The following is a 15,451-nucleotide window of genomic DNA, read 5'->3' as shown; positions in this document are numbered from 1 at the left end:
AAGAAGAAGAAGAAGAAGAAGAAGAAGAAGAAGAAGAAGAGGAAGAAGAAGAAGAAGAGGAGGAGGAGGAGGAGGGGGGGGAGGAGGAGGAGGAAGAGGAGGAGGAGGAAGAAGAGGAAGAACAAGAAGAAGAACAAGGAGAAGAAGAACAAGAAGAAGAACAAGAATAATAAGGACAAGAATAATAATTTATTGTGGACTCAAATAGACCGTAATGTCTTTTTTTTTTGAAACCTTTGAGATTTATTACATGTTCAAACCACAACAAGTCACAACGTTTACAGAGAAGAAGAAGCCCGAAATATTTATAAACTAAGAAGAACACAAGAATTGACTTCTCAAGTGACACAAAAGACATACATACTTTCTAATTAACATGTAATTTCTGGCAGACATTTTCATACCCGGTGCTTTATTCTTCATTCAGAAGATATCATTAATCTACTTCTAGGAGAAATATCATTCTCATGGAATGTGGAGAATTTTATTGGCAATAAGGAAGTAAAGTAGATTCAAAATTGGATAGGATTCAACCTAAAGTCTCTTCAATCTTTTTTATTTACCAACTACTGATATTTACAGTGTAAAAGGAAAATAGAAAAACAGAATTCTACAGATATTGCTTTCATAAATTACAATTTTCATGGCTTTCAGAATTTTGAAAATGTATAATTCTGGGAGGTGTGAATGATTATAAATATTTATGTATCAATTTAGAAATATATATTTCAGATATGTGTGTATGATGATAAAATTTATGCATCAATTATCTAGACCTTAATGTCTTATAGAATATGATCCTAATTGTACTGTCACTCCTCACAGTCCATATTTTACTATTAATTTTATTTTAAATAAATTTTATGTTTATGGGTATTTTATATGAATTTATGTCTGTGTATGTTTTACATGTGTGTCTACTGCCCACCAAGGCCAGAAAAGGACATCATATCACCTGGGATTGAAGTTATACAAGTTTGTGAGCTACCAAATGTATGCTAGTAATAAAACTCATGTCCTCACAGAACCAATCAATGCTCTTAACCTCTGAGACATCTCTGTAGCCTCTTATAAGAAGTGACAAAATGTCTCTCATTTGCTCTGGCGATTCTAGAAATAAGTATGTTATCTGGTACCTCCAAAATACATTGCTAAACTTTGAATGTTCATTCAGTTTTAGTTTAAAACACACATACACACATACACCACATAAACACAGAGACACAGATATATTCCTTTTTCTCTTTCCCATGCCTTTTTTTTTTTTTTTTGGTTGATAGAGAACAAAAAATTAGCAAACACATGTGTTTATGTATCATTGAGGACTTGATCTGTGCATAAAAGCAAAACAACAACAACAAAACCCACACAAAACCCCATACAAAAAGAACATACAATCACAAAAGACTTTATTTTGAACCAACAACATAGACACTTCTTCAGACTTCATTGCAGGTCCCTTGTTTATTCACACCAGTGAATATGATAAAAGACCCATGTCATAGCAGAGATTCTGAATACAAAGACTGCTAATGGTTAACTGTTGCTGTTAATTGCAGGGGGCAAGAAAATGTTGTCCCTTTTCCCCACTACAATGGCCTGAAACATTCTGTTTGGTTTTCTGAGAAATATCTGTGTCTCTGACCATTATTTGTAGGTCTGGGCTTTGGCTGAAGCCAAGGTCATGAAAATCAATAGGGTGCCACTAACACACCCATTCAACTCATACTGGTATCCACTGTATAAACAGTCTACATTTTAAGTAGCAAGCATTGCTACCCTGTGATGGTTGGATTTTCTGCATTATCATGAAGACATATCCTCTGCTGTATAGTTCCATTTGTTTTGTGATATTTAGTTTTGTTTTGTTTCGTTTTGTTTTTCTTAACAAACCAATTGTTCCTCATATGAGGGGTTACAAAGTACCTTTGATTCCATGTTGGAGTCATTATTTGAGTTATGTGGCAGGAACATAACATTCTAGAAAAAAGAAAATATGTGGTCTCAGATTATGAATGAATACATATATATATATATAATATATGCATACATATGTTTATGCATATAGGACGGAAGATAGATACATAGGCACATCTATATACATGATAGAAATTCATTCAGTGTTGTAGATATTCCAAGGTGAGAATAGCACACCTTATGTGATACATATATTGATATTGATATATATAATATATATATTGATATATTATATATATATATATATATATATATATATATATATCATCTCCTCTCCTTTCCATACTCTAAATAAGGGTCTGGTCAGAGCAAAGCTTTTTGGTTCAATTACTGAAGCAAACCCCTCGAGCTGGCTGAGAACGGTTGCATGCAATTAACAAACATTATTTCCTTAGTGTCTTTATGCAAGAAATAAAGTAATATCAGAAGGAAGAAAAACATATTCTAAGATGCTGACTGAATACATTCCAGTGTGCAATTTGTTTTTATCATGTCAAGATTATAAAGAGACTAGTTGTTGTAGGAGAAAGTATTCCTAGTTAAAGGGGAGGCAGCTACACTTGAACATTCCAAACACAGGCAAATTCATCACAATGTCAGGGTATATATTTAACTTCTCAGAACCTCAGTTTCTTTGTTTGCAATAGGGAAGCGAAGAACCAGGTGGTTTGTCTGTTTCCATGTCTAGATAGCTCTCATCAGCTACACAAAAAACCTTATACACCATCACCTACTGTCCCACCTCCCTGCCCAAATCACCTGATATTCATGTCATTGTGACTGATTTCATTCTATCTGCCATTCATGACAGCATAGACCAACATGTCCCAGAGAAATATCAGGAAGATTCAGGAGGCCTTTAGAATACTCACCCCAGGGAAGTTAGAGTGACTCTGTTTCCACCACAGCATGGCAGTGAGGACAGCCAGGCCAAGTTCCAACATAGTACTGATCAGCATCAGTGAAAAGACTCCCTAAATTCAGGAGAAGAGAGGTTGGTGTGACTGAGTCAGCTGAAGCCCTCACTCCTGGGTGGGAGGTGACTGTAGAGATGAAACCATCTCCACCATCAGAGAAGGGAAAGGATCTTCCCAAAACTACAAATGGGCTAAAATTGATGTCCTGATCCCTTCATTGCTTGGCAGAAGTGGGTGAAGATGACAAACTAAATCAACAAAGCCATTTTCTACCACTTCTCATTCCTCTTGGGCACAGATTCTGACAATGAATGAGGGAGCAGAGAGGAGTCCCAGGACAGAGTCAACAGTTTCTTAGTGTGAGGCTGAGCAAATCTTTGCTTCTCCAGCTTCTTTGTGCTCTCTTATCACACCTGTGTAGTATTTTCTCTGCAGAGACTAGTGAGGGTTCACGGTGAGGGTCTGACCCTGCAAGCTCTTTTTAAAAATTAGATAGAACCTTCTTCCTTGGGATGCATTTCTTTTTGTGATGCTAAAAAGGCAGAAAAGCAATCCAGTTTTTACAGTCTGAGACATCACAAATCAACTCCAAGCAGGGTCTAAGTAAAGAACAGATATCCCATAACCATTTCTGGAGGTGTCCTTCATGAAAACCACTTGATGGGAAGGATGATGAATGTGACATTGTAAGCCCTTCATTTATCCGCACACACACAAGCAGTGTGAAACTACATACAATGTGAAACTATCCCATGATGTCATCTTACTTTGTGATTCATGCACATTTCTCCCCAATGCTTCAAGCTTCTAAAGTCAGGCGTAGTTATTCCAAATGTTACTTTACCCACATTATTATGCATCTAATTTACACACACTTTTTCTTCTTGTGGTTTTCTTAACTAAGGAAGAAACGCTGGACCCAGATCCATAAGGAAACAGAAAGTCTGAGGTTGACCAGACCCAACTATCTCACCATTTTGGAGCTATGGTTTTTCTTATTTTACTTTTATTGTCATGAGAGAATTAATATAATGCAGGATCTCCATTGTTATCTTACCCAATGTTCTCTCCATGTGATGCGGACCATGTGTATGTTCTTAGATGTTGTAATTGAAGGCATGTTATTCCTGTTAGTCAAATTACATTACTTTCTTCCAACAAGACGGCAGTCCCTCACATCACTGCCAGTTACTCTTCTCCACCTCGCTGTATTTCTTTTCTCATTTAACAATCCCATCACTTTGCGGATGATGGAAGCAACAGTGAGGTTGTTTCCACACCGCCCATTGCTGGCTACTGTGAGCACTTGAAGGAGCAGATATCTGACACCCCCACCCCACTCCCTTCCTTGTCACAATCCATTTCTTAGTGCTTAGCTGAGTCTTGCTCAGCTCACTTTACTCCCTCTACTACATATGTGCATGGTTTCCTTGTTGGCAAGTCAAAATCACCAGAGTCTTTTGGTTATGAATCTTACTGTGCTAACGACATCTCTGACATCTCTTTCCAATCTGTATATCCGGCCCTCTGGAAAAGGTGTTAATGTTTTTAATCCAGAATCATTTCAAAGTTGAAAATGATTTGGGGTTAAAAAGCTCTATCATTATTTACCTTTGCTTTATTCAGCTAAGATCTCAAACCAAACAGAGTGACAGAGTTTCAAAAGATAGGAAAAAGAGTACTATTTCCCCATAACTAAAAACGTTCACTACAGCCTTTAGAAATACTTACAGCCAGAACAGACGTTGCAACAAAGCACTCATTCTTGTCCAAGGAGTGGTAGTAATGATATTTAGTTGGTCTAAGCTCTTTGCTCTGCAAGCACTGCTCTGAGGCAGGATGCAAACCAGCCAGGCTGACAGAGATGATAACGATGCCCATGAAAGCAAATGAAACACTCAGGATATTCAGAGTCAGGCTGCTCTCTACCTGGAAGAAGCGGCACATTTCATTTATACCTTTCTTCCAAAATGGTGCAGCAATTCTCGTTATTTGGCTTCACTAACAGCTGAAAGATTAATAATTCATTTCTTTATTCTTCCTAATGAATAATTGCTACCAGAAGAAAAAGGAGAGCCTGGTTTTCCAGGTCTATTTTCCCTCTACTCCATTTCCCAGATGATATTTGCTAGGTGACTCTATCCAACCACCATCACCACACTTATTAGGTCTTATGAATGTCTAGGAACACACACATTCCAAACCTAAATGACGATAAGATAGATAAACAGGATTTCAATGGTGAAAATCAAAATACTACCCTGGCAAAATCTTCACCGATGACTTTTGATGGAATCCTATAATGTAAAATTGGAAAACTCTCTAGACAGTGTGAAAAGAGGAACAGGTACAGGCATTAGCCATGTTCCTGTCCTTCAACATTCTCATTGCTGTAGTGTGAACTTGACATCGCTTGAACCTCAATTATTAAAGACCTGATCCTCAGGTAGATAATTTGTGTCAGAAATGCCTCTTGATTAAAAAGGAAATACCTTTTAATCAAAGGTTTGTCTTCAGAGTAAAGCCCAGGAAGGGGATATATCAGAACATAAAACCTTCATCTTACTCTCTTTTTTTCTCCCTTGCTGCCACATCTTTGCTTTTTTAGCATAAGCCACTTATTGCCTGTCTACAAGCTCAGAACAAATAGATTCACCAAAACTATACACTGCTAAACCTCTGAAATATGGGCCAAAATGAACCATTCCTTCTTTTGAGTTGAGTTATTTCAAGAGTTGAATATGGACACATCTAATACTGGCCAATTTATTTAGAATAACACATCCTTTCCAAACCTCAGCCATGGATATATCAATCACACAGAAAAGGCTGGTGAGGCAGGCCTTACATTCTACCTCTCTCAAACGCTCATATACACAAAGGTGAGTGTGGGGAATTTGTTCTCAGTGTCAAGTAGACTTTGTATTCTGGAAATCCTAATGATAGACTATAACTAGGGCTGTAGACAGAAATCTAGACATGTGACTAAGGATATTATGTGTGGAAACAGTGTGAGGCAGAAAGAAACAGAATGGGACTAGATGTTGGTAAATTGAGGCTACAGGGCCAGAGGTCCTTGTAGTCTCACTGATCGGCATCACTCAGTTCTAATGCTCACTTTGGATCTCTTCTCCATAACACTTATGGTGTCAGTGAAGTAAAGAAACTTTTCTTGATAGTGACTTTCTTTCTTTTTCAATGTATAGAAAATGAAAATTGAGCTAAGATCAGTCTGAAAGCTACAGTTACAGGTAAGTATATTTAGGGCACACAGAGCTGTATGGCACTTGAGTTTGATTTAATTTTAGGTCACTTATATTTTAGAGAGATTGTGTAAATCACTCAGAACTTGGTGCTTTTAGGTGCTTCTTCTCACAAATAGTGACTAAAATCAAACTCTTGGACACCTTGAACAATATTTGCAATCTGGATACTGATAGCATGTATGCTCTTGGAATCTACTAGGTTCTCCTAACTGGGGACTGGGGACTTCTTTAGTCTCTCTACACTGTATGAAAAGAACATTCTCCAGCATTTGTGAAGCATCAGTCATGAGCCTTAATCTACTTGCAGACTACCTATATGTTTAATTGCTTTTAGTTATGGCATTTTTTTAAAAATTACAGCAACAGAAAAGTAATTAACGTTCTGTATATTTGGGAGACTGGGTTAGTCAGCTCTTTATAACTAAATCCCTAAGCTATTGCATTACATGGCATTCTCTAATCAACTCTTGAGGAATGTGTGACTGAAGACTAGGTGAATCTTTACATTGTTCAAAACTTCTTTCTATAGTCCAGCTTTTTTCTGTCCAAGACTAGTTTTTCACTGGAAGGAAATAAAGTATGAAAGCTGAATTCTTAGCTAAAACAAATAGTTACTGAGACTTTCAGAATTCCAGCATTCTGTTTCCCAGTTCAAATTGTATAGTCAATACAGCAAAAGTCTTTCCTATATGGAGATACAGAGGAAAGACATGAATGTTTTCTCTAGGGATTTAAATGACTTTTAAATGGTGAGATTGCATAGTATATCCACAATAAATAAAACTCTTTAAAAATAAGGACAATAGCTTTAGTACTGAAGAGTAAAATTTGTGTTGTTAGACTTTTCCTTGCCATGACAAAGTGCCTCACATAAACTACTCAAGATAAAAATATGTTGGCTCAGTTTCAGAGGCTCAACTGACCATTGTGGAACTTGGGTGGCAGAGCAGAACAGCTCATAACATGATGGTCAGGAAGCCTAGTGAGAGGATACCTATGCTAACCACAGTTCAATTTCTCCCTTTTATTCCATCTTGGTCTTTATATCAGTGAATGGAGCAATCACATTTTAGAACTAGAACACCCCCAGAGGTATGTTTTTTATAAATCTTTTAGGTGCTTCTCAATCCAGTCACTTAGATGAACAAGATTCACCATCATTGCCTGCTGCCTACACAATGGCATCATAAGAGAGCAGGACATGAGATTTCTTGTCACTGGTCTCAGACATCAGGCACACTATGATTTTCGTCACCATGACAGAAAGAGTGTGCTCCATGTAGGGAAATGGAGAACCCAGAATCAGCTCACAAATTGAAGAAGTAATCACTGTAGAGATTAAAAGCCCAGCCCTGAGGTTTTGTGCTCATTAGTTCTGGTATATGGCTCTTGTACTCACCAAAACTTTTGTTGACTTTGTCTCCGTGATGATGGACAGAATTCCAGAGACTATAAACTGCTCAGACAAGAAGAAAACATTGGCAGTTCAATTTCTATGTACAAAATGACTACAGTTTACTCTACGGTATTTATGACAAACTCTCATGGACCAAATGACCAATGATCCACAAACGTAGGCTCACAAGTGTGTCTTTTTGTCCATGCACTATTCAGAAAAGTAAAAGAAAAGAGCAGAAATTTATCCCATCAAAATTCATAAACACTTTAAGGGATAGCAAAAGGATGTTTTGTTAATTGCAAGGGAAAATAGGATTTAGATGATTTTAGAGTCTATGCTTTGGTCTACAAGGAGAGAGAATAAAAAATAGTTTTCAGGTTGTCTCTCCTTTCATCAATAAAGTAATGGGACTCTGATTTGAATATAAAAACCATGCAAACTTCTTTCAGTAAATCTCACTTGAACATATTGAGGTAATTTTTAATATGCAATTTCCAGCATGCTGGTATTTTAGTGAGGAATTTGGGAGCTACATCCTCTAAGACACTGGCCTGCACTTTTCATTTCCTGTCATGTTCCTGGCCAGCATTACATCACTATTTTGGCATCAACATAATGCTGGCATCCAAAAATGAGTTTAGGAAAGTACCCCTTTCAGATTTTGGTAAAAGTTTGAGAGTGCTCTACAATAGGTTTTTGTTTTTGTTTTTTGTTTCCGTAAGGAAATAAGGGAAGATATTAACAAACACATATAAAAAGAAAGAGGACTTTCAGTAACTGGTTCTAAAGATCAAGAGAAAGGAACTATAAGGTTTCATTTCCAGAAGCCTTTAGTTCTGATTATTTTAAATCATGATTTATCATGATCTGTTATCCAAGAAATGAAATGAAACCAAGTAACAAACCATTTAGGATTTTTTTTTCAAGTAGAAAACTTGTAATTTCTATTCTCTAAAGTCAAGCAGCCTGTCCATATAATCAAATGCTGGATCTTTACCTTTGCAATGATAGGGATTAACCTCAGGGTCTGTGAAGTCTATGGATGTGTTTGCTGCTGAGCTATGCCCACAGTTTCAGAGATAGAGTCTAATAAAGCTAAAAGAACTGAGTGTCTCTTCTAATGCAAGAGATGCTCAATGTAAAGAGCACACAACGGTGAGGAGAGAAATATAAAGAAACAGCACTGACCTAGACATCACCACATCAGGGTTATGTCAACAGTGACATGTTGTAGATAATATGCACCCTTCATGCTACCTACAGTATGGCATGTCACTGATTTCATTGTCACCCCACACAGTCACCACTCTCTACTCCATTAAAGATTAACAGACTATCAGACAAACTCAAACATAAATATTTACAAAAATCTAGGCCAGCATAAATCTGAAAAAGTCAAAGTCATCAAGGACAAGGGAAGTCTGAGAAGGTTCAGATAAGGACATCTTAGTGGAGACTCTGGAGACAGAAGTGGTAGAATGCAGTGTCTTTGAGTAGAAACTGGGACAAAGAACAATCATGGAAAACTGGTGAAATCAGACAATATATTGGTCAGAGAAATGAAAATCAGAAATCACTGACACAAGAGAAGGAAAGATTGAGCTGTGGATGAATCAAAGGAAGAAATGTAGGAAGGGGGAAAACTGTACTAAGCAGATTGGAATCCCCATTGAGAGGAGTCCTCACTTGTGTGTGAGACTCTTCCACATCTATCTAGAGGAGAGATGTCCTCTGAGAAAAGGACCTTCATGACCTCCTCACCCGAGACATAGAGCAGGCTCAGAGGAATATCCAGTCTATCACCTGGAATGCCTCCAACAAAGCCAGATCAAAAGAACGAAGTGTTCTTTCCTACAGTGGGGTCCACCGCATGATCTTGCACGATACAGAAAGCTCTAGATCATTTGAATGCTACTTCCTAGACTTTTCCCTAAACTCAAGTGGCCACCAAAGTCATCATTGCTCAATAGATGACATGATAGGGTGAAATTTATAAGAAATGGATTAGATGTAAAAATCTTCAGGATGATATAACTAAGACCTCTGATGACAGACATGAGAACAAGGTTTACCATTGACCTCTTTTTCACAGTATACAGAAATGCAGCTAGGTGAAAACTCCCTTCTCTCTCCTCCCCATCTTATTCCCCACAGAAGTCTACTTACAAACAAAGCTCCTATAAATGGGTAGCCAGATTTTAACAGGACTGAAAACACTGAGGTAAAATGTGGGTCAGAGGGAACAGATGCCAAAATGATTCCCAGAGCCAACACCATCACAGCACACATGATCTGGATTGCCTGTTGAAAGAAGGGAGATGGTGATTAAACCAGCAATGACAAGGACTTCTCCAGTTTTCCCATGGTGCCCATGCATTGTCATCTTCTACAACATCCCTGTGAGCACACAGACACTGTACAAGCTCTGCAGTGAGAGAGGAAAGCTCATTCTGGTGAGGATGTAGTTCTGCCAGAGCCTCGGGTCACCTTTAGGCATTTCTGTCCTTGAACCCCTTGCATCCTCATGACCCTTTCTGGCACCTCCTGGCTGGGCTGAACGTGAGTACATGGGTAACAAGTCTCATGTTCCCTATTGTGGGAAAAACAGGCATCTGAAACCCTTCCCACTCTGAGCACTAGAATATGAAAACCTCTCCACACATCATTCAGAACCCACAGACTACTACATTGGTCCACTGTCTCTGTCAAGCTCCACAGCACCTTCAGTCCAGTTGTTCATTCTTGGATTCCCTTGCTTCCATATTAAAAGGGAATTTTTGTCTTCCTGATGCCTTCCTTCACCTCTTAGATTCACAGGTCTTGGAATTTTGTATTAAGAAATCTTATAAACTTTTTGCTACATGTACTTCAAAGGAATCCAGTGGATTGTATGTATGTCCAATACAAGGCCATCAGTTCCATTAAGTTCTGAGACTGGGTAACACAGAGACCCATGCATATACTGTTAGTACAGACAAGATTGAAAAACAACTCACAGCAAATGTTTTTCTTCTCCCTTTACCCAAAAAATTGCATTAGTGAGTCTAGAATGAACACAGAGTAGAGAACCAATGGTCTTTCTGTACTGTCTCTTTTCACTAAGGAGGAGACGGGCTTTCTACACTCAGAGAGCACCTAGAATGTAGCTACAAATATTTTCACCAATAAAATAACTTAGTAAGGTATGCTTCAAAAATGAAAAGAAAAAAAAAAGAGAACTAAACAACAAAATCTCAATGACCCATGGAATAAGGTCATTGAAGTGTAGTCCAAGTTCATCGGAATAAAGGGAATTATTTGCCAATTTTAGAAGGTTTTAGTGATGTAAGCAGCTTGCCATGGGGCTTCCACCAATGTACTGACCACTCTGTGATCATTCTGTCAAAACTGAAGGCTCCCCCCACCCAAATTTATCTCTGGTCCTAATACATGAAGCCTCACCCTCTGCCCTCCACCCACCCTAGGATGTTCTGAGTGGGATTTACCGCCATCACTTTGATCTCAGCCTTTAGATGTTTCTTCAGGCTGTCTTGCCACTGGTGGAAAGGCTGGGGTTCGTCTGTTCGGGGAAGACTCATTCCATTTGGCGAAATCATTGCCACAGTCTCACTGGTCACTGCTTGTGGAATCATGACTGAGCTCCCACGGCTGGAAGAGAAAATGGACTCAGGTGTTATAAAGTACTGTGCCCATTGTAGTTGTTTGGTTTAGTTTAGGTTCTGTTTGCTTGGTTGATTTACATTTCATTCTCCTCTTTTGTTGTTTTTGCTAATGTGTGTGTGTTTGTGTGTGTGTGTGTGTGTGTGTGTGTGTGTGTGTGAGAGAGAGAGAGAGAGAGAGAGAGAGAGAGAGAGAAAGACAGAGAGACAGAGAGACAGAGAGACAGAGAGACAGAGAGAAACAGAGACAGAGACAGAGACAGAGAGAAGATGCAAAGTTGGATAGTTTGAGAGGATCTAGGAAGAGAAATGGGAAGGGAAACCAAGATCAGAATATATATCATATGAATTTCAGTAAGTCATTAAGTGCTTTGGCTTTGAACATAAAATAACAACAAACAAAACAAACTATGCTTTCCAGTTCTGCCCCCACCTCCCAGACTGTGCACCTTTGGGCATCCTTGACCTGTCCTTTGGCAGAAGAAACTGCTGGTACAGAGAAATGTAAAACTATCACATCTCAGATTTAGAAGTTATTTTTTCAAAATGTTAAACACACACAATGATTTTAGATAATAAACACCTCATAGGAAGGGAAATCCTGAATCCCCACAGGTTTCCGTTTCCATGCCCAAATGTTTACACAAAATTTGTCAAATGTAGCTCTGGCTCTTTCCCAATTTCACCTAGAACAAGTGCATTGTCTTTATTCAATGACTTGCACTGTCCGGTTACTTGCTATCCAGGAGGTACTAAAGTCAGCCTTCAGTGCTTTCCAATCCTTGCTAGGTACCACTCAAAATGTGCAACCCTATGCATCTCTTTCGTGTGTCTAATAGTGCCAATTTTAGGATTAGCACTTCACATTTTATCATATTTTAGTAGACATAATCTAGTGTTTTTATTCTTGAAAACAATCCTTTACGTTAATTAATAAAAGCACAATCAGTAACAAATTCAGAATCAAAACTTTGATGTACATGAGGAAGTAATGATGCTTTGCACAGCAACATCAAATAAATGTTAAATAAATAGGCAAAGTTCTCATTACTGACCAGTTGCCTACACACAGTTGGGTGTGGTGACACAGCTGTCTCTGACTCTGGTTCTCTCCTTATTTTCCCACCTGCCAGGGGTGGTCTCTTCGTGTGAAGAAGCAGCTGAATGCACCCATATGAAAAGTCCTGGAGTCCTAAGCCTTTTTCAAGTTTTGTCATGATACTGACAATCATGTCCTTGTTAGTTGGAAGGACCATGTTCCCTGGGGAATGGCTTTCTGAGCTCATCTTGGCTCCCTTCTGTTCTCTGTTCTATTCTCAGCCCTTAGGCTGCCTAATCAGTGAATGACCTGAGAGTTCTGCTCCTTATGTCAGTGATCACCAAGATCATGCAGCTAAAATGGCCAGGACAGAGGTAAGCCAGATGCCCTGTGCCTTTGCCCATTTAGTTCTAAAGAGCCCCCGTGTCTCCACTGCTTTCATGAGCATCAGCAAGTTCTTGTAACTCAGTCCCAGAAACAGAGTGCTACACAGAGGAAAGTCTTTTCAGGGTTGCCTACCTGAGCCTGTGTGCCTTGTCACCCAGTCACTTCCAGCTGAGCTCCCAGGAACCCTAAGAGCTTTAACTCTGGGTTCTCTCAGGCTGATCCTTGGTTCCTTCTTGTGAACTTGTAACTGTCCCCAGCCCTTCCTTCTTCTGTGCTCACTGCACGGGAAGTGGTGCTTAACAGGTTGAGGACTGTTATTGTGCCTGCACTTCCTATATCAGAAAGTCCCAGTAACTTCAGAAAAATTACTAATTGAACTAGTTTTGATAGAGTGAGGGGTGAGGTAGTGAGTTGCAACACCCACTAGCTGCATGCAATGTCCAAGTTCACTTTCTTGAACTTTAGTTGTTTATGAGTTAAACAGAGAACAGCAACATGCTGGGAAAACCTATTAAGATGAGAGAAAGTTTTCAGAGGGGAAACTAGGAAAGGGGATAACATTTGAAAAACAAAGAAAATATCTAATCAAAAGAGGGAAAAAAGATGAGAGAAAGTTTTTCTTAAAGACCTGTCTTCCTTCTAATTAGTATTTAATGAACTTTCTTGATTACTAATGATATTATAAGTCATAGTAATATTGATGAATAAAACATTTCACAATGCATAGTAAAGTATGATAATAATAATAATCACAACCTTGGGTTTTGATATATTACTTTATTATAAGCTAATACATTACTGAGCACACTGTAATGTATAATCAATTGTAACAATTGATCATTTTACAGTATTTTTGGTACTTTGTTACTCATACTTTTTTTTCCCAGTAACTCTTCAGCCTCTGGGGAAAAAAAATCCCTGCACACAGTATTTCAGCACTCACTAGTTAATTCTACTCCCTTTAGAGCCTACATCATCTCTTCTAACCTTCTTCTAGACCACTGGACTTCTCTAACAGGGGATGTGTCCAGGGAATTACTGGACACTTCTAGAAAAGTAATAGATCAGGAGAGGAGCAAGCAGAGACGTTTCAACACACCAGGAATGACTTCAACAATTCTGCACTCCAGACACAGTCATGAAGACATGTGTCCCTGTGGCTTTCAGGCCCTTGGGTAGGCACAATTCAGAAGCTGACTTTGACATAATGAATTTCACAGGGGAACTAGAGCCAGCTGCAGCAACTGGACAGCTACACGCTGACAACTTCCTTCCTTCTTTCCTTGGAGTCAACCAGAAGGAACCTAGGGAGCCAGTGTGAGCCACTGTCACATCAGAGGGTTGTGGTGTGGTAATTCCCTGCAGGTTTCACAGCAGGCAGGAAAAACAACAGCAACAACAAAACGATTTAGGAAGAGACATGAATAAAACTCAGCTCAGCCCCATTTTGTTGTAACTGGTGCTGGTCTAGCCTGGATTGTTTTACTTTAGCCATAGTTAAGCACAGCACAATTTTGGAACAAAAGGTTTTCAGATAGCAATGAACTCAGGCCCAAGCTCACAACAATGTAATGTTACATTGAGGTCCTTTCCAAAGCACACCTGACTTTTTTTTTTTTTTTCTTCACAAGAACAGGTACTGTTGACTAAGAGATCGTGCCCAAGACTTAGGCTCTAGGGAGCTTGACTGAGGGATACGTGATGCCTGTGGGTTTCAGCATTGCCTCGCCCTAAGATAACATCCCTAAGATAACATAGGCCTCCTGTGGTAAAGGATGTGGTAAAGCACAGGTAACATACCTCATGAGGGCGGGGTTTATGGTCTAAAAGCAGTGCTCATGGTTTAAGGTAAGAGTCTGCGATGATAAGTAAAAACAAATTCTGGGAGATGTGGGCAGAGCCTGTTTCATCAAAGAGCAAAGGTTGTAAACCCACATCATTCCTGGCATTCCCTGAAGAACTGCTACTCATCCCATTACAAAGAAGACATAAGCCACCTGTTTAATAATCCTGGCTCTCCAGTGCTTCTCAGAGTGTACAAGGCCCTTTTGTTCTTTACTGTTGTGAGTTCTACAGTTTCCGTGTGAACTGTTTGCTGAAGACCTAAGCTAAGACATATTATTCTATCATCTGGAAGTCACCTTTTTCCGCAAGGCCAGAACGTCACAGAAAGAAAGGCCTACTTCAATTCTGGAGAAGACCAAGAGACTGGCTTCTCTAAGAAATCTGTCCCAAACAACTGGAGAAGGGGTTATGCCAAAAGCTGTTGCCTGTACCTGGAATAAGTTTTTCTAGGTGGGTTGTCTTGTGTGGCCTTAGTGGGTAAGGAAGCTTCATAGGGACTTAAAGTGCCAGGGTGGGAGGATACACAAAGGGGCTCTATACCCACTCAGAGGAGAAGGGGAGGGGAAATGGAGGAAGGGGTGTAGTAGGGGAGGGTGCCCAGGAGGAGGGCATTGAGCAGGATGTAAAATGAATAACTTAAAAAAAAAATCTAGTGTTTCTTTTCCTTTTCCAGGATGCCTACTGTCACTGCCTTGTGCCCTTATCACTGTCCCAGAACCTAGTGAATTAGTGAGGTGCAGCTGCTTTCCTGAGCTTTGACCATGGTGAAGTGTAGCCTCTTGAGGACAGGACACCCACTTTTGTCTGCAGGGGGATTTGCTAATAAATTAGTTGAATCTGTCAACCTGACATCCCCTCACCAGTCTGATCTTCATTTCATGCTCATACAATCTGAAGTGTGTGTAAAGACATTTCATAGGGTCCATGAGACAGTGCTTGTAAGACTATCACAAAGTCCTACA

The 15,451-nt window shown here is 39.3% G+C and overlaps 1 protein-coding gene across 1 annotated transcript; it reads right to left on the bottom strand.

Moving 5' to 3' along the window:
• Positions 1 to 1,392: 1,392 nt before the first annotated feature.
• LOC110285860 (membrane-spanning 4-domains subfamily A member 6B) lies at positions 1,393 to 12,923 on the bottom strand. Its single transcript, XM_021152320.2, has 7 exons — positions 12,777 to 12,923; positions 11,045 to 11,207; positions 9,726 to 9,860; positions 7,560 to 7,616; positions 4,626 to 4,823; positions 2,850 to 2,951; positions 1,393 to 1,980 (listed from the first exon to the last, which is right to left on the bottom strand). The coding sequence occupies exons 2-7, from the start codon at positions 11,189 to 11,191 to the stop codon at positions 1,885 to 1,887; spliced, it is 735 nt and encodes a 244-aa protein (XP_021007979.1). The 5' UTR covers positions 11,192 to 11,207; positions 12,777 to 12,923; the 3' UTR covers positions 1,393 to 1,884.
• Between the last annotated feature and the right edge of the window lie 2,528 nt (positions 12,924 to 15,451).

Source organism: Mus caroli, chromosome 19 (genome assembly GCF_900094665.2).
Source record: "Mus caroli chromosome 19, CAROLI_EIJ_v1.1, whole genome shotgun sequence".
In the NCBI taxonomy this organism is placed as follows: domain Eukaryota; kingdom Metazoa; phylum Chordata; class Mammalia; order Rodentia; family Muridae; genus Mus; species Mus caroli.
Note: the sequence above shows the minus strand (reverse complement) of the source record. Positions and strands in the feature narration are given on the sequence as shown.